The following is a 12,319-nucleotide window of genomic DNA, read 5'->3' as shown; positions in this document are numbered from 1 at the left end:
TTAATTTACACGGGTTTCACGCCAGTCTGATTGTAACCACTCTATAACATTTTATTTTCGATTAATATTTTTCCAGAATGAATAAAAAGTTTACATCGCTGCTGCAACATTATGTGGAATTTAATGTTGCTCTTTTAAAAAATCCAAATTATGACAAATTTTCACCAATAGCAATGCTTGATGTACATTTTAGACCCGATTTATCCATAAAACATTGGCTAAATGACTCAGTTCTGGAATCAGTTCTGTTACACACACGCGCGCGCATGTGTGTGTGTAAAACGAGGCTCTTCGCTCTTTCACTTCAGGCTTCATTTCTTTGATTTAAAAAAAAAAGTGATCAGGACATATTGTTTTGCTGGCGCCATTGAACTCATTAGTTCAGTGTGTGCGCGTGTGTGTGAGAGTGTGTGTTTATATAAATGAATCAGCTATTGTACAGTATTAATCATGTTATCTTCAGCCAGTTTAACTCCAGACTCTAACAGTACTGATGTAACGATACTGAAGTTATATCACGGAGCTTCAGCTGCAGCATTTATACTAAAAATACTAAAATAATCTTTATATTACATTTTTTAAATGTTGGGGATAAAATCTTTGTGCTTTAGATTGAGGGATGAAAATGACAAAGCAGAACAATTGACCATCGTTAATATATTACCTCATTTAACTAAACATTAAAACACACAATAATAAACACAACATGACTGGTGTCTGTCTGTCTCCCCATCTGTCGGTCGCTCTCTCCCTCCGTCTGTGCGTCTCTGTCTCCCCATCTGTCGGTCGCTCTCTCCCTCCGTCTGTGCGTCTCCCTCTCCCCCCCGTCTGTGCGTCTCCCTCTCCCCCCCCCCGTCTGTGCGTCTCCCTCTCCCCCCCGTATGTGCATCTCTCTCCCTCTCCCCCCGTCTGTCTCCCTCTCCCCCGTCTGTGCGTGTCTCTCTCCCCCCGTCTGTGCGTGTCTCTCTCCCTGTCTGTGCATCTCTCTCCCTGTCCCCCCTGTCTGTGCGTGTCTCTCTCCCTCTCCCCCCTGTCTGTGCGTGCCTCTCTCCCTCTCCCCCGTCTGTGCGTGCCTCTCTCCCTCTCCCCCGTCTGTGCGTGCCTCTCTCCCTCTCCCCCGTCTGTGCGTGTCTCTCTCCCTCTCCCCCCGTCTGTGCATGCCTCTCTCCCTCTGCCCCCCGTCTGTGCGTATCTCTCTCCCCGTCTCCCTCCCTCTCCCCGTCTGTGCGTGTCTCTCTCCCTCTCCCCCGTCTCTCTCCCTCTCCCCCCCGTCTGCACGCCTCTCTCTCCCTCTCCCCCCCGTCTGCGCGCCTCTCTCTCCCTCGCCCCCGTCTGCGCGCCTCTCTCTCTCCCTCGTCTGCGCGCCTCTCTCTCCCTCGCCCCCGTCTGCGCGCCTCTCTCTCTCCCTCGCCCCCGTCTGCGCGCCTCTCCCTCTCTCCCTCGCCCCCGTCTGCGCGCCTCTCCCTCCCTCGCCCCCGTCTGCGCGCCTCTCCCTCCCTCGCCCCCGTCTGCGCGCCTCTCCCTCCCTCGCCCCCGTCTGCGCGCCTCTCTCTCCCTCGCCCCCGTCTGCGCGCGTGTCCCTCCCCCCGTCTGCGCGCGTGTCCCTCCCCCCGTCTGCGCGCGTGTCCCTCCCCCCGTCTGCGCGCGTGTCCCTCCCCCCGTCTGTGCGCGTGTCCCTCCCCCGTCTGTGTACCCCTCCCTCCCCCCGTCTGTGTCCCTCCCCCGTCTGTGTACCCCTCCCTCCCCCCGTCTGTGTCCCCCCCCGTCTGTGCGCGTCTCCCTCCCCGTCTGTGTCCCCCCCGTCTGTGTCCCCCCCCGTCTGTGCGCGTCTCCCTCCCCGTCTGTGTCCCCCCCCGTCTGTGCGCGTCTCCCTCCCCGTCTGTGTCCCCCTCCCTCCCCCGTCTGTGTCCCCCCGTCTGTGTCCCCCTCCCTCCCCCCGTCTGTGTCCCCCTCTCTCTCCCTCCCCCCGTCTGTGCGCGTGTCCCTCCCCCCGTCTGTGCGCGTGTCTCTCTCCCCGTCTGTGTCCCCCTCCCCCCGTCTGTGTCCCCCTCTCTCTCCCTCCCCCCGTCTGTGCGCGTGTCCCTCCCCCGGTCTGTGCGCGTGTCCCTCTCCCCGTCTGTGTCCCCCTCTCTCCCGTGTCCCCCTCTCTCTCCCGTGTCCCCCTCTCTCTCCTGTCTGTGTGTCCCCCTCTCTCCCTCCCAGTGTCCCCCTCTCTCTCCCGTGTCCCCCTCTCTCTCCTGTCTGTGTCTCCCCCCCTCTCTCCCCCGTGTCCCCCTCTCTCTCCCTCCCTCCCCGTGTCCCCCTCTCCCTCCCGTGTCCTCCTCTCTCCCTCCCGTGTCCCCCTCTCTCTCCCTCCCCGTGTCCCCCTCTCTCCCTCCCGTGTCCCCCCTCTCTCTCCCTCCCGTGTCCCCCCTCTCTCTCTCCCTCCCGTGTCCCCCCTCTCTCTCTCCCCGTCTGTGTGTCCCCCTATCTCTCTCCAGTCTGCGTCTCTCTCTCTCTCTCTCCCTGTCTCTCTCTCTCTCTCCCCCCGCCTGTGTCTCTCTCCCCCATCTGTGTTTGTCTCTCTCTCCGTCTGTCTCTCTCTCTCTCATATCTGTGTGTCTCTCCCCGTCTGTGTTTGTCTCTCTCCCTCTCTCTCTCTCTCTCTCTCTCATCTGTGTGTCTCTCCCCGTCTGTGTTTGTCTCTCTCTCCCTGTCTGTGTCTCTCTCTCCCCCGTCTGTGTCTCTCTCCCTGTCTGTGTTTGTCTCTCTCTCCCCGTCTGTGCCTCTCTCTCTCCCGTCTGTGTGGCTCTCCCCGTCTGTGTTTGTCTCTCTCTCCCCATCTGTGTCTCTCTCTCTCCCTCTCTCTCTCATCTGTCTCTCTCTCCCCGTCTGTGTGTCTCTCTCTCCCGTCTGCGTGTCTCTCCCCGTCTGTGTCTCTCTCTCTCTCCCTCGTCTGTGTCTCTCTCTCTCATCTGTGTGTCTCTCCCCGTCTGTGTGTCTCTCCCCGTCTGTGTCTCTCTCCCCGTCTGTGTCTCTCTCTCCCCGTCTGTGTCTCTCTCTCCCCGTCTGTGTCTCTCTCTCTCTCTCTCTCTCCCCCCCCGTCTGTGTGTCTCTCCCCCCCCATTCTCATGCCGTTATCATAACATCTGATCAGATATGTTTGTATTTAGCCATGAGGATGTTCTGTATCCAGTAATAATGTTTAAGTTCCTCTAAAGTACTGGAATTTATTCTGTGACCATCACCACCACCACCATAAGCCACCGAGAGCCGCCCGTGTGTTATTATAAAGCCCCTTTAATTAACGATTATTCTCCGAAGGTGAGGTGAATCACTGATATTCACTGAGGCAGATTATTGTTTTAGTAAAAATACACAGGGGATTACAAAAAAAAAAAAAGCGTATTAAAAATATAAAATTATTTCAAACTTCAAAATCTTCATGTCAGTGTAATAACTTTGCGGCGCAGACTCGTCTCACTGATCTACGCAGAGTCACATAAAATCCTTTATTTTGAAATCAATAAAATAAATCCCAGCTCCGCCTCCCTTTGAATAGCTTTAGACCAAACTTCAGAGCGTCTTTAGTGCTTTCAGGAACAGCATTTTCTTTCATCATCTGTAATTCTTCCTCACTTACAGTGACGAAGCAATTGGAGCCGTTTTGCCGAGTCGCTCGAGGGGATTATTGAGAAATAAATAGTCCGAATCTCTCAACCAATCAGAGCGCACGATTTCCTATAATCACCTGCGTATTTACACTGATATTTATTCAGCTTTAAATTGGTCAGAAGGTGTTGTTAATTCTCTATAACAATATAATAATTCTCTATAACAGCAGCCCTGCACCTGAAAATCACAGGTTTATTATTTCATTCAGGTGCTCATTCTAATGCCTTATCGTTTCTATAGTAACCGCTCACTCACAGGGACGTGTACAGCGGACGTTAACGCGGATGTAAGGAGACGTTTATGAAGGAGTCTCCAGTGACGGTGCTTTTCGAACATCTTCAGGACCGAGGAGTGACGCTTTCAACTCTGGGCAGAACTGGGTTGTGTTTACACTGTTCTTAGCATCAAAAACATTATTCCGTAGCTTATGTTATGTATTTTATGGATGTTCATATATTTGGGGTGTGACGATTTGTTGTTTTGTTCGAGGCTCCTGATTTGATTGGTCAGTGCTTCGAACAAGGAGTTCATGAACCAATCAGAAAATCACGCTTGTATTACAGGAGGAGTAATAAACATTAAGCCCACACTCCTTCCTCTGGAAAAGTAACATCTCCAGTCAGAAGGAATATAATGGTGTTAATCAGCTGAAAATACAAACCTAAGGGTCGTATCTCACTGGGCTGCGACAGCTTCCGACAAATTGCGAACGTCATTCACGAGAGAGTTTCAAAAGCGTCTTGAAACATTCGCGGGGCTTCTCAATTTCCTCGCATGAGTCGCTCCTTCGTCGCTGAAATTTTGAACATGTTCAAAAAATTTGTGCGACAAAATTTCTCTCAAAATAGCTGCAAATGCGTCACTGGTGTCGCAAAGCAGTCGCGAACCCTTCTCGAGTCAGTTTCCGTGAGGCTTCCTCTACTTCCCTGCCTGCCGAGGGAAAGCCTGGCTGCGACAGCCTGCGACTAGTTGGAGAAACAACAATTGCGATAAAATATGCGAATATCAATTCAGTGTGATTCCAAGTGTGATTGCCGCTAATTTGCATATTTTACTGCAATTGTTGTGTCTCCAACTAGTCGCAGGCTGTCGCAGCCCAGTGAGCTACTACCCTAAGACACGTTCAGAAAAACGCTTATTTGTGCTGTATGAAAAACACATTGTATTTAAAAATAGTGTGTAACGTCAGTCCGCTGTATTCAGGATCTGTTTATTGAAGGTGAATCCAGTTCAAACACGGAGCTGAAAGGGTTAAAAGGTGCTGCTCTGGCAGTAGTGTGATTTGAACTCATAACATTCTGGTCAGTAAAGCTGAATCTTGAGCACGTTTTGTTCAGATTTCTCACACTGCTGTGGTGGAAGTCAAATTTTGCATGAAATGGCGGATGTTGTTCATCACACAGCTCTGTAAGAACATTTAAACACGCGTGCTTTGACGATAAAGCTGTTGAACTCGGGTTGATTTGCATATGTAAACCTGGCGAAGCCAGAACAACCTGTCCGTAAACATGTACCTGCGAGCTGGCACATCATTCGGTGGTGGGAAACGACACATGCGCTTCTCTTACCCCAGACTCACTGCTGCGCTGCTTCAGGGGGAAAACCACAACAGGTTTCTTTGCTTTTAACACAGTCATGCAAATTACTGGAACTTTTCAAGAACAATGCCATGTTGAATCATACAAGCTGAAAATTTTTTGCTAGATTTGATAACGAAATTTATCTACAACCCAAATCAGAAAAAGTTGGGACGGCACGAAAAAAACAAACAAAAGAAAGGCGTGATTTGTCAAATCAAGTCAAATTTATTTGTATAGCGCTTTTAACAATAAACAGTGTCGCAAAGCAGCTTTACAGAATTTGAATGACTTTAAACATGAGCTAATTTTATCCCTAATCTATCCCCAATGAGCAAGCCTGTGGCGACGGTGGCAAGGAAAAACTCCCTCAGACAACATGAGGAAGAAACCTCGAGAGGAACCAGACTCAAAAGGGAACCCATCCTCATTTGGGCAACAACAGACAGCATGACTATAGCATTAACAGTTTTAACATGAAGTCAGTAGCTTTACATTTGTAAATACACTTTGACTTGTATTTCATTGCACAGAATGAACCCAAGATATTTCATGTTTTTTTTTTTCCTGGTCATCTTCACTTCCATCCATATTATGGTTAATATCCATCCATTCCTGTGTTTCAGTCCTGCAACATATTCCACAAAAAAAAAAGTTGGGACGGGGAAATTTAGGGCCAGTAACGAGGTAAAACAATTAAATAATGATGTGATGTCAACAGGTGACTGTAATCATGATTTGGGACAAAATCAGTATCCAGAAAAGGCCGAGTCTTTGAGGAGTAACGATGGGCTGATGATCTCCAGTTTATCAACAAACACGTGAGAAAATTATTGAAATGTTTAAAAACAATGTTCCTCAAAGAAAGCTCAGAAGGGATTTGGATATATTTCGCCCTCTACGGTGAATAATATCCTTAAACCATTCAAGGAATCTGGAGGAATTTCAGTGTGTAAAAGTCAAAGGGCTCAAGCCTAATCTGAACCCCTGTGATCGCCGATCCCTCACTGCATCAAGAACCGTCATTCATCTACAGCTGATAGAACCACATGGGCTCGGGGTTACTTTGGAAAACCTTTATCAAGCTACAATACAGAGTTACATCCACAAACACCAGTTAAAACTTTACTGTACAAAAAAAGGAAGCCTTATGTTAACTGCGTCCCGAAGCGCCGTCGACTTCTCTGGGCTTGGAGGCATCTGGGATGGACCATCACACAGTGGGAACGGGTATTGTGGTCAGACAAATCAGTATTCAGGTCTTTTTTTGGAAGAAATGGATGCCGTGTGCTCTGAAGACAAAATGGACCATCCAGCCTGTTAGCAGGAACGAGTCCAAAAGCCAGGGAGTGTCATGGTATGGGGTTGGGTCAGCACCATTGGCAAAGGTACCTTACACTTCTGTGATGGAGCATCAATGCAGAAAAGCACACTGAGATTTTGGAGCAACATCTGCTGTCTTTGAGACGACATCTTTTTTAGGGAGATTTCAACAAGGCAATGCAAAACCACATTCTGCTCACATTACAAAGGCGTGGCTGTGCAAACCCAGGCTTTGCAGGACTCCCCTCCACAGGCATGTTTCTTCAACAAGTCTTTATCGAAAGTGAAAGGGGCGATTTGATTGGTTTTCCACGTCACGTGACCTTTTCTGTTGGCGGGAGTTTGATTTTGATTTTTTTTTTCCATTTTGCATTTTCTTCAAGCGGCGATTCCGAGAACCAACTAATTGAATTGGTGTGGCCTGAGCATACGGAATTATTTATCACACGGAGATCATCAAGAGAGCATTTAGTTTTCAGTACTTTTGTACAACACGACTGTTTATAAATCCGTTGAATAATTTTCCACTTAATCTTATTTTCTGGGTGAAGTGACTACAGTTATCCTGTTTTTAGTCCCTCGGGTGAATCAGACGGGTTCCAGCACGTCTCGAAAGCAAACAGCGGAGCAGACGAGTGTGAGCAAAAAAAAAAAAACACTGCGGGGGTTGACGTGCTCACACACACTTTCTTACTGACTTTCAACCTTCAATTTCAAGAGCAGTTTATCTGCAGAGGTCAGAGAGAAACATTTTGGCTCAGAGGTACACACCATCCACAGACGTTGTTTTAAATTCTCCAGAAGTCAAGTACACAATGAGTGTGTGAACAACGGCGGTCACGCAAACGTTGCTAATGAACGCGCACACAAACTCCTACGTCAAGTCGAAACCTGAGCGCTTTGAAGTCGATCCTGAACGGGTTCCTCATTTTGGGTCGTAGAACTTCAACAAGAGCTGCTTCAGGATCATCAGCTACACTTTATATTTCACACTCACTCGTACACACAGTCATGTGATCAGGTTTGATACAAACAACTAATCCTGTCAGAACAGAGCTAAAGATGGAGCAGGTTACGTTAAAATGGCCGCCGCTTATAATCACAGCGTATAAACACCATTAACTATTATTATTAAAATGCATTTTGAGTTCCTTACTCCAGCGCTTCTCCTCCATTTTGCACCCAATGAGCCAAATTCTCATATCACACCGCATCACGTGCCTTTGGACACGCCCTCAACCTCGCTACAGCTTCTCCGGGACGCGATTGTAGATGTAAAACACGTTACGCCATTTCCTCTGCTATCACTCCGAGCATGACGAAACACGCAACTGAACCAAACCAAGTTACGCCGCACGCTGCCATGCTAGTTCGATTTTTCTGTTTTAGCTCAAAGCTCCACCTTTCCTCGCAGCCACCCAGTCCTTCAGCTTATAATGACAACGTGATAAACACCAACAGCGTTACCTTGTGTTCACATGAAACAAGCGATAAAGCGACAGGTTCTACACACCGTACTGTACGAACGGGACACTGAGCCGAGGTTTCAGCGACTTTCTCAACATTATGCAAATTAGGTACAAGACACTAACGCAACAAAACACAAACAACGGACTCTGATCGAGCATACGACAGAGATCAGAAACACAGAAGAAAAACTGATCACCTTGGTTTCATCGTATCCTGTCGCAGAGATCATCGGTGAAGCTGGCACGAAGCCTGGCGTCGAAGATGTACATCATCAAAACAACCAACTTTCACACTTTTAGAATAGATTTTGAACAAGGGGGCGTCGTGGCTCAGGTGGATAAGGCGCCATACCATAAATCCAGGGACCCGGGTTCGATTCCGGCCCGAGGTCATTTCCCGATCCCTCCCCGTCTCTCTCTCCCGCTCATTTCCTGTCTCTACACTGTCCTATCCAATAAAGGTGAAAAAAAAGCCCCCAAAAAAATCTTTAAAAAAAGAATAGATTTTGAACAAAAAAAATAAACAATCATGTGCTGTAAGGATAGAAATTCCGTCTCCTGTTCCACTTTTTCATCAGAGCCAAAAGCGCGGGATGGAAGGGACACGCCCACGAGAGAGGAGCAGCAGGAGCTAGTGAGAGAATTCACAGAAAAGCCGCTCTTAGAAAAGGAAAGGGAAGAAATAACGAGGATCTCGATTTCTTTTCAGATTCATAGAGACTTTTGTACAAAAATGCGTGTGTGAAATTTCCCCATGTTCTCGTACGTGTGCTTAACGTGAGAACTTTTCCGTCATGGCGTGAAAATTTCAAACAAACACATGAACAGCTCCACAAAGCCGAGGGAACCGACACGAAACATGTTAAAAACAGTTAAAGCGAGAGGATTAGTGATCAGACAGAACACACACATTAAAAACACACACACACACACACACACACACACACGAGCTCGACTCGCTCTCGCTCATTCACACCACCACGCTGGGAGGAGATGATGATGTTCACCAGCACTGCTACCTGCTCCACCTCGGTACAGATTTACTCTAACACACACACACACACACACACACACACCCCCAGAGCAGTGGGCAGCGATACTGCAGCACCCGGGGAGCAGTTGGGGGTTCGGTGCCTTGTTCAGGGTCTCTTCAGCTCAACCTCAGCCCGAGGCTGCTTCATGTTAACCTCACCGCATGTCTTTGGAATGTGGGGAAAACCAGAGGAAACCCACACAGACACGGGGAGAGAACATGCAAACTCCACACAGAAAGGACCCCATCAGCCGCTGGGCTTGAACCCAGAACCTTCTTGCTGTGAGGAGACAGTGCTAACCACTCCACCACTGTGCCGCCCAAAACAAACAGCTTTTATAAGTCGAAGATGAACATTCAGGATTCTGAACCAGAGTTCAAGATTTAAATTAGTGTTGAGACGTTAAGTTTTGGTCCCAAGACCACTTTATGAAGGTCTCAGACTCAGGATTTTATTTCAAGATCACAACTGTGAGGATTTCACTAATCTGCTGGTCTGATTTATTTGTTAACATCGTTATTGTGATTGGACTTAAAATTTCCTGCTTCAAATGCGACAAATTACATGACTCATTGCTAATTTGAATTTTTTTTCCTTCCTGTTATCAGCCGTCACCCCTCCCCCACCACCTCCACACACACACACACACACACACACACACACTGGTCTTGACTTGATCTCAACCCCTCAAAGTCTTGGTCTCAGTTTAAGGCGATCTCGACTCCAACCCTAATAATATAAACTGAAGCAAATCTGCGATATTGACCTTAATAAATCTTTCGCACAGTAGATCAGATTTTCATTAAAGCTGGTGTTCACACAGCGCTCTGATGGAGTTGATTTAATCCGGATTATCAGAACTGTGGAGTCCACACCAGCTCGAATCCACGGGGGGGGGGGGGGGGTATACTGAGAAATTCTTAAATTCGTATGAATTATAAAATTTTCACTCAAGTCACTTCTGATTGTTTTAAAAAAAAAAATTTTAATGAGAAAAATAACCTAAAACTGAAACACGTAGATCATCACTCCGTCCTTCACCTGGAAGCGTTAATGCAGTTTATCTTTCAAAAGAAATAACTAAAGGGACATAATTAGACCTTTAAAGCTTCACTCTATTAATTATAGCTGATTAACCGGTTCAGCACGTGCACTTCCTCAACAACAACAACAATAAATAATAATAATAATAATAATAATAATAATAATAATAATACCACCAATAAACGTACAGTTTGGTGCCTTTATTGGTCCCAAGTATGGAAATAGAACAAAGTGCAGCTCTGGTGTGGTGTTGAACTTAAAACACTTTAAATCCAATAATTTGCACATGCTCATGAAGAGTCCAGGACAGGACAGGTGAGTGAGGGACGGGACGGAACGGAACAGGACAGGTGAGTGAGGGACGGGACGGAACGGAACAGGACAGGTGAGTGAGGGACAGGCGAGTGAGGGACGGGACGGGACAGGTGAGTGAGGGACGGGACGGGACAGGTGAGTGAGGGACAGGTGAGTGAGGGACGGGACGGGACAGGTGAGTGAGGGACAGGTGAGTGAGGGACGGGACAGGTGAGTGAGGGACGGGACAGGTGAGTGAGGGACGGGACGGGACAGGTGAGTGAGGGACGGGACGGGACAGGTGAGTGAGGGACGGGACGGGACAGGTGAGTGAGGGACGGGACGGGACAGGTGAGTGAGGGACAGTTGAGTGAGGGACGGGAAGGGACAGGTGAGTGAGGGAAGGGCCGGGACAGGACAGGTGAGTGAGGGACAGGTGAGTGAGGGACAGGTGAGTGAGGGACGGGAAGGGACAGGTGAGTGAGGGAAGGGCCGGGACAGGACAGGTGAGTGAGGGACAGGTGAGTGAGGGACAGGTGAGTGAGGGACGGGTGAGTGAGGGGATGGGACGGGTGAGTGAGGGGATGGGACGGGTGAGTGAGGGGATGGGACGGGTGAGTGAGGGACAGGACGGGTGAGTGAGGGACGGGACGGGTGAGTGAGGGACGGGACGGGACAGGTGAGTGAGGGACGGGACGGGACAGGTGAGTGAGGGACGGGACGGGACAGGTGAGTGAGGGACGGGACGGGACAGGTGAGTGAGGGACGGGACGGGACAGGTGAGTGAGGGACGGGACGGGACAGGTGAGTGAGGGACGGGACGGGACAGGTGAGTGAGGGACAGGACAGGTGAGGTGAGTGAGGGACGGGACGGGTGAGGTGAGTGAGGGACAGGACAGGTCAGGTGAGGTGAGTGAGGGACAGGACAGGACAGGTCAGGTCAGGTGAGCGAAGGACAGGTGAGCCCCGAGCTTCCTCCTGAGTGTAGAGTTAAAGCTGATGGCACTTACATGTGGCTGTTAGTGAAGTCAATCTGCTCGCTGTTCCTGAAGTTCTGGAAGCTGGAGGTCTCAGAGGATGGTTTCTTTTTGGAGCGCCACGAGCCGAACCTTTTCGTCTTCTTCTCCTCCTTGTTCTTCTCCCTCGGGCTCGTGGGTGGTGATGACGCTTTTGCAGGGTCGCTCTGGGAACTCTCCCGCTTCTCCTCATCCTCTTTCCCCTGAGACTTGGACTTGGAGGTCCGGAAGATCTTCTTGAACTTGAAGGTTCTGGTCTCGCTCATGGTGGCTGCAGGTTCTGGAGGAGAGAACCGCTCCGCTGCCAGGAAACACGCGCGCGCTCTGCGACTCGTGCACGACAGCTCCTGATCCTGACCGAGTTTAAAAAAAAAAGAAATGATTCGGTTCTTTTGGAATGACTCTTTTGAAAGTGAGTCGATTCTTCTTTAAGAGGAACGAATCGAAAGTTCAGGTTGAAGCAATAATGAGTTTGATTCCTTTAAATGAGTTTGTTCAAAAGAATCGATTGACTCACAAAGGACTCGCTCGTCTATAGGTTGCCAGATTGATACATTTCCTTCCAAATGGACACAAAAATAGTTTACTTTGCAGTAAACACTCTGTGTTCAGAATCCTTTAGCTATAATTTTTATCTAAGACACTGAGTCGACTCCACACCTGATTCGCTGCACCTGAATCGGCTCATTAACTAATTCCCTAGTCTTCCATGCAGAGGTGTGTTGGAGAAGGAAAACACGAGCATGTTCAGGAGCAGGATGGAAACCTGGGCTGGAAGAAACTGTCCAGGAGAATGAAACATCTCCGGATTGGTGAATTCATCGGAGTCGATTCCTTTGAAATGAATCGAGCTCGACTCAGAAGCAGTAGTGTGTTTGTTTATTCAGGTTCATCTGGAAGGAAGTGAA

At 48.7% G+C, this 12,319-nt stretch overlaps 1 protein-coding gene across 1 annotated transcript in view; it reads right to left on the bottom strand.

Annotated features, from left to right (window-relative positions):
* crybg1a (crystallin beta-gamma domain containing 1a) overlaps positions 1-11,777 on the bottom strand; it is a 167,831-nt gene extending 156,054 nt beyond the window's left edge. Inside the window, exon 1 of the mRNA XM_060933277.1 lies at positions 11,406-11,777. Coding sequence (XP_060789260.1) covers positions 11,406-11,677 — 272 coding nt within the window. The 5' untranslated portion in view covers positions 11,678-11,777. The remainder of the gene's footprint in view (positions 1-11,405) is intronic.
* Positions 11,778-12,319: the final 542 nt, after the last annotated feature.

This window comes from Neoarius graeffei, chromosome 11, assembly GCF_027579695.1.
Source record: "Neoarius graeffei isolate fNeoGra1 chromosome 11, fNeoGra1.pri, whole genome shotgun sequence".
NCBI classification, from domain to species: Eukaryota; Metazoa; Chordata; class Actinopteri; order Siluriformes; family Ariidae; genus Neoarius; species Neoarius graeffei.
This window is presented reverse-complemented; position numbering and strand designations above follow the sequence as displayed.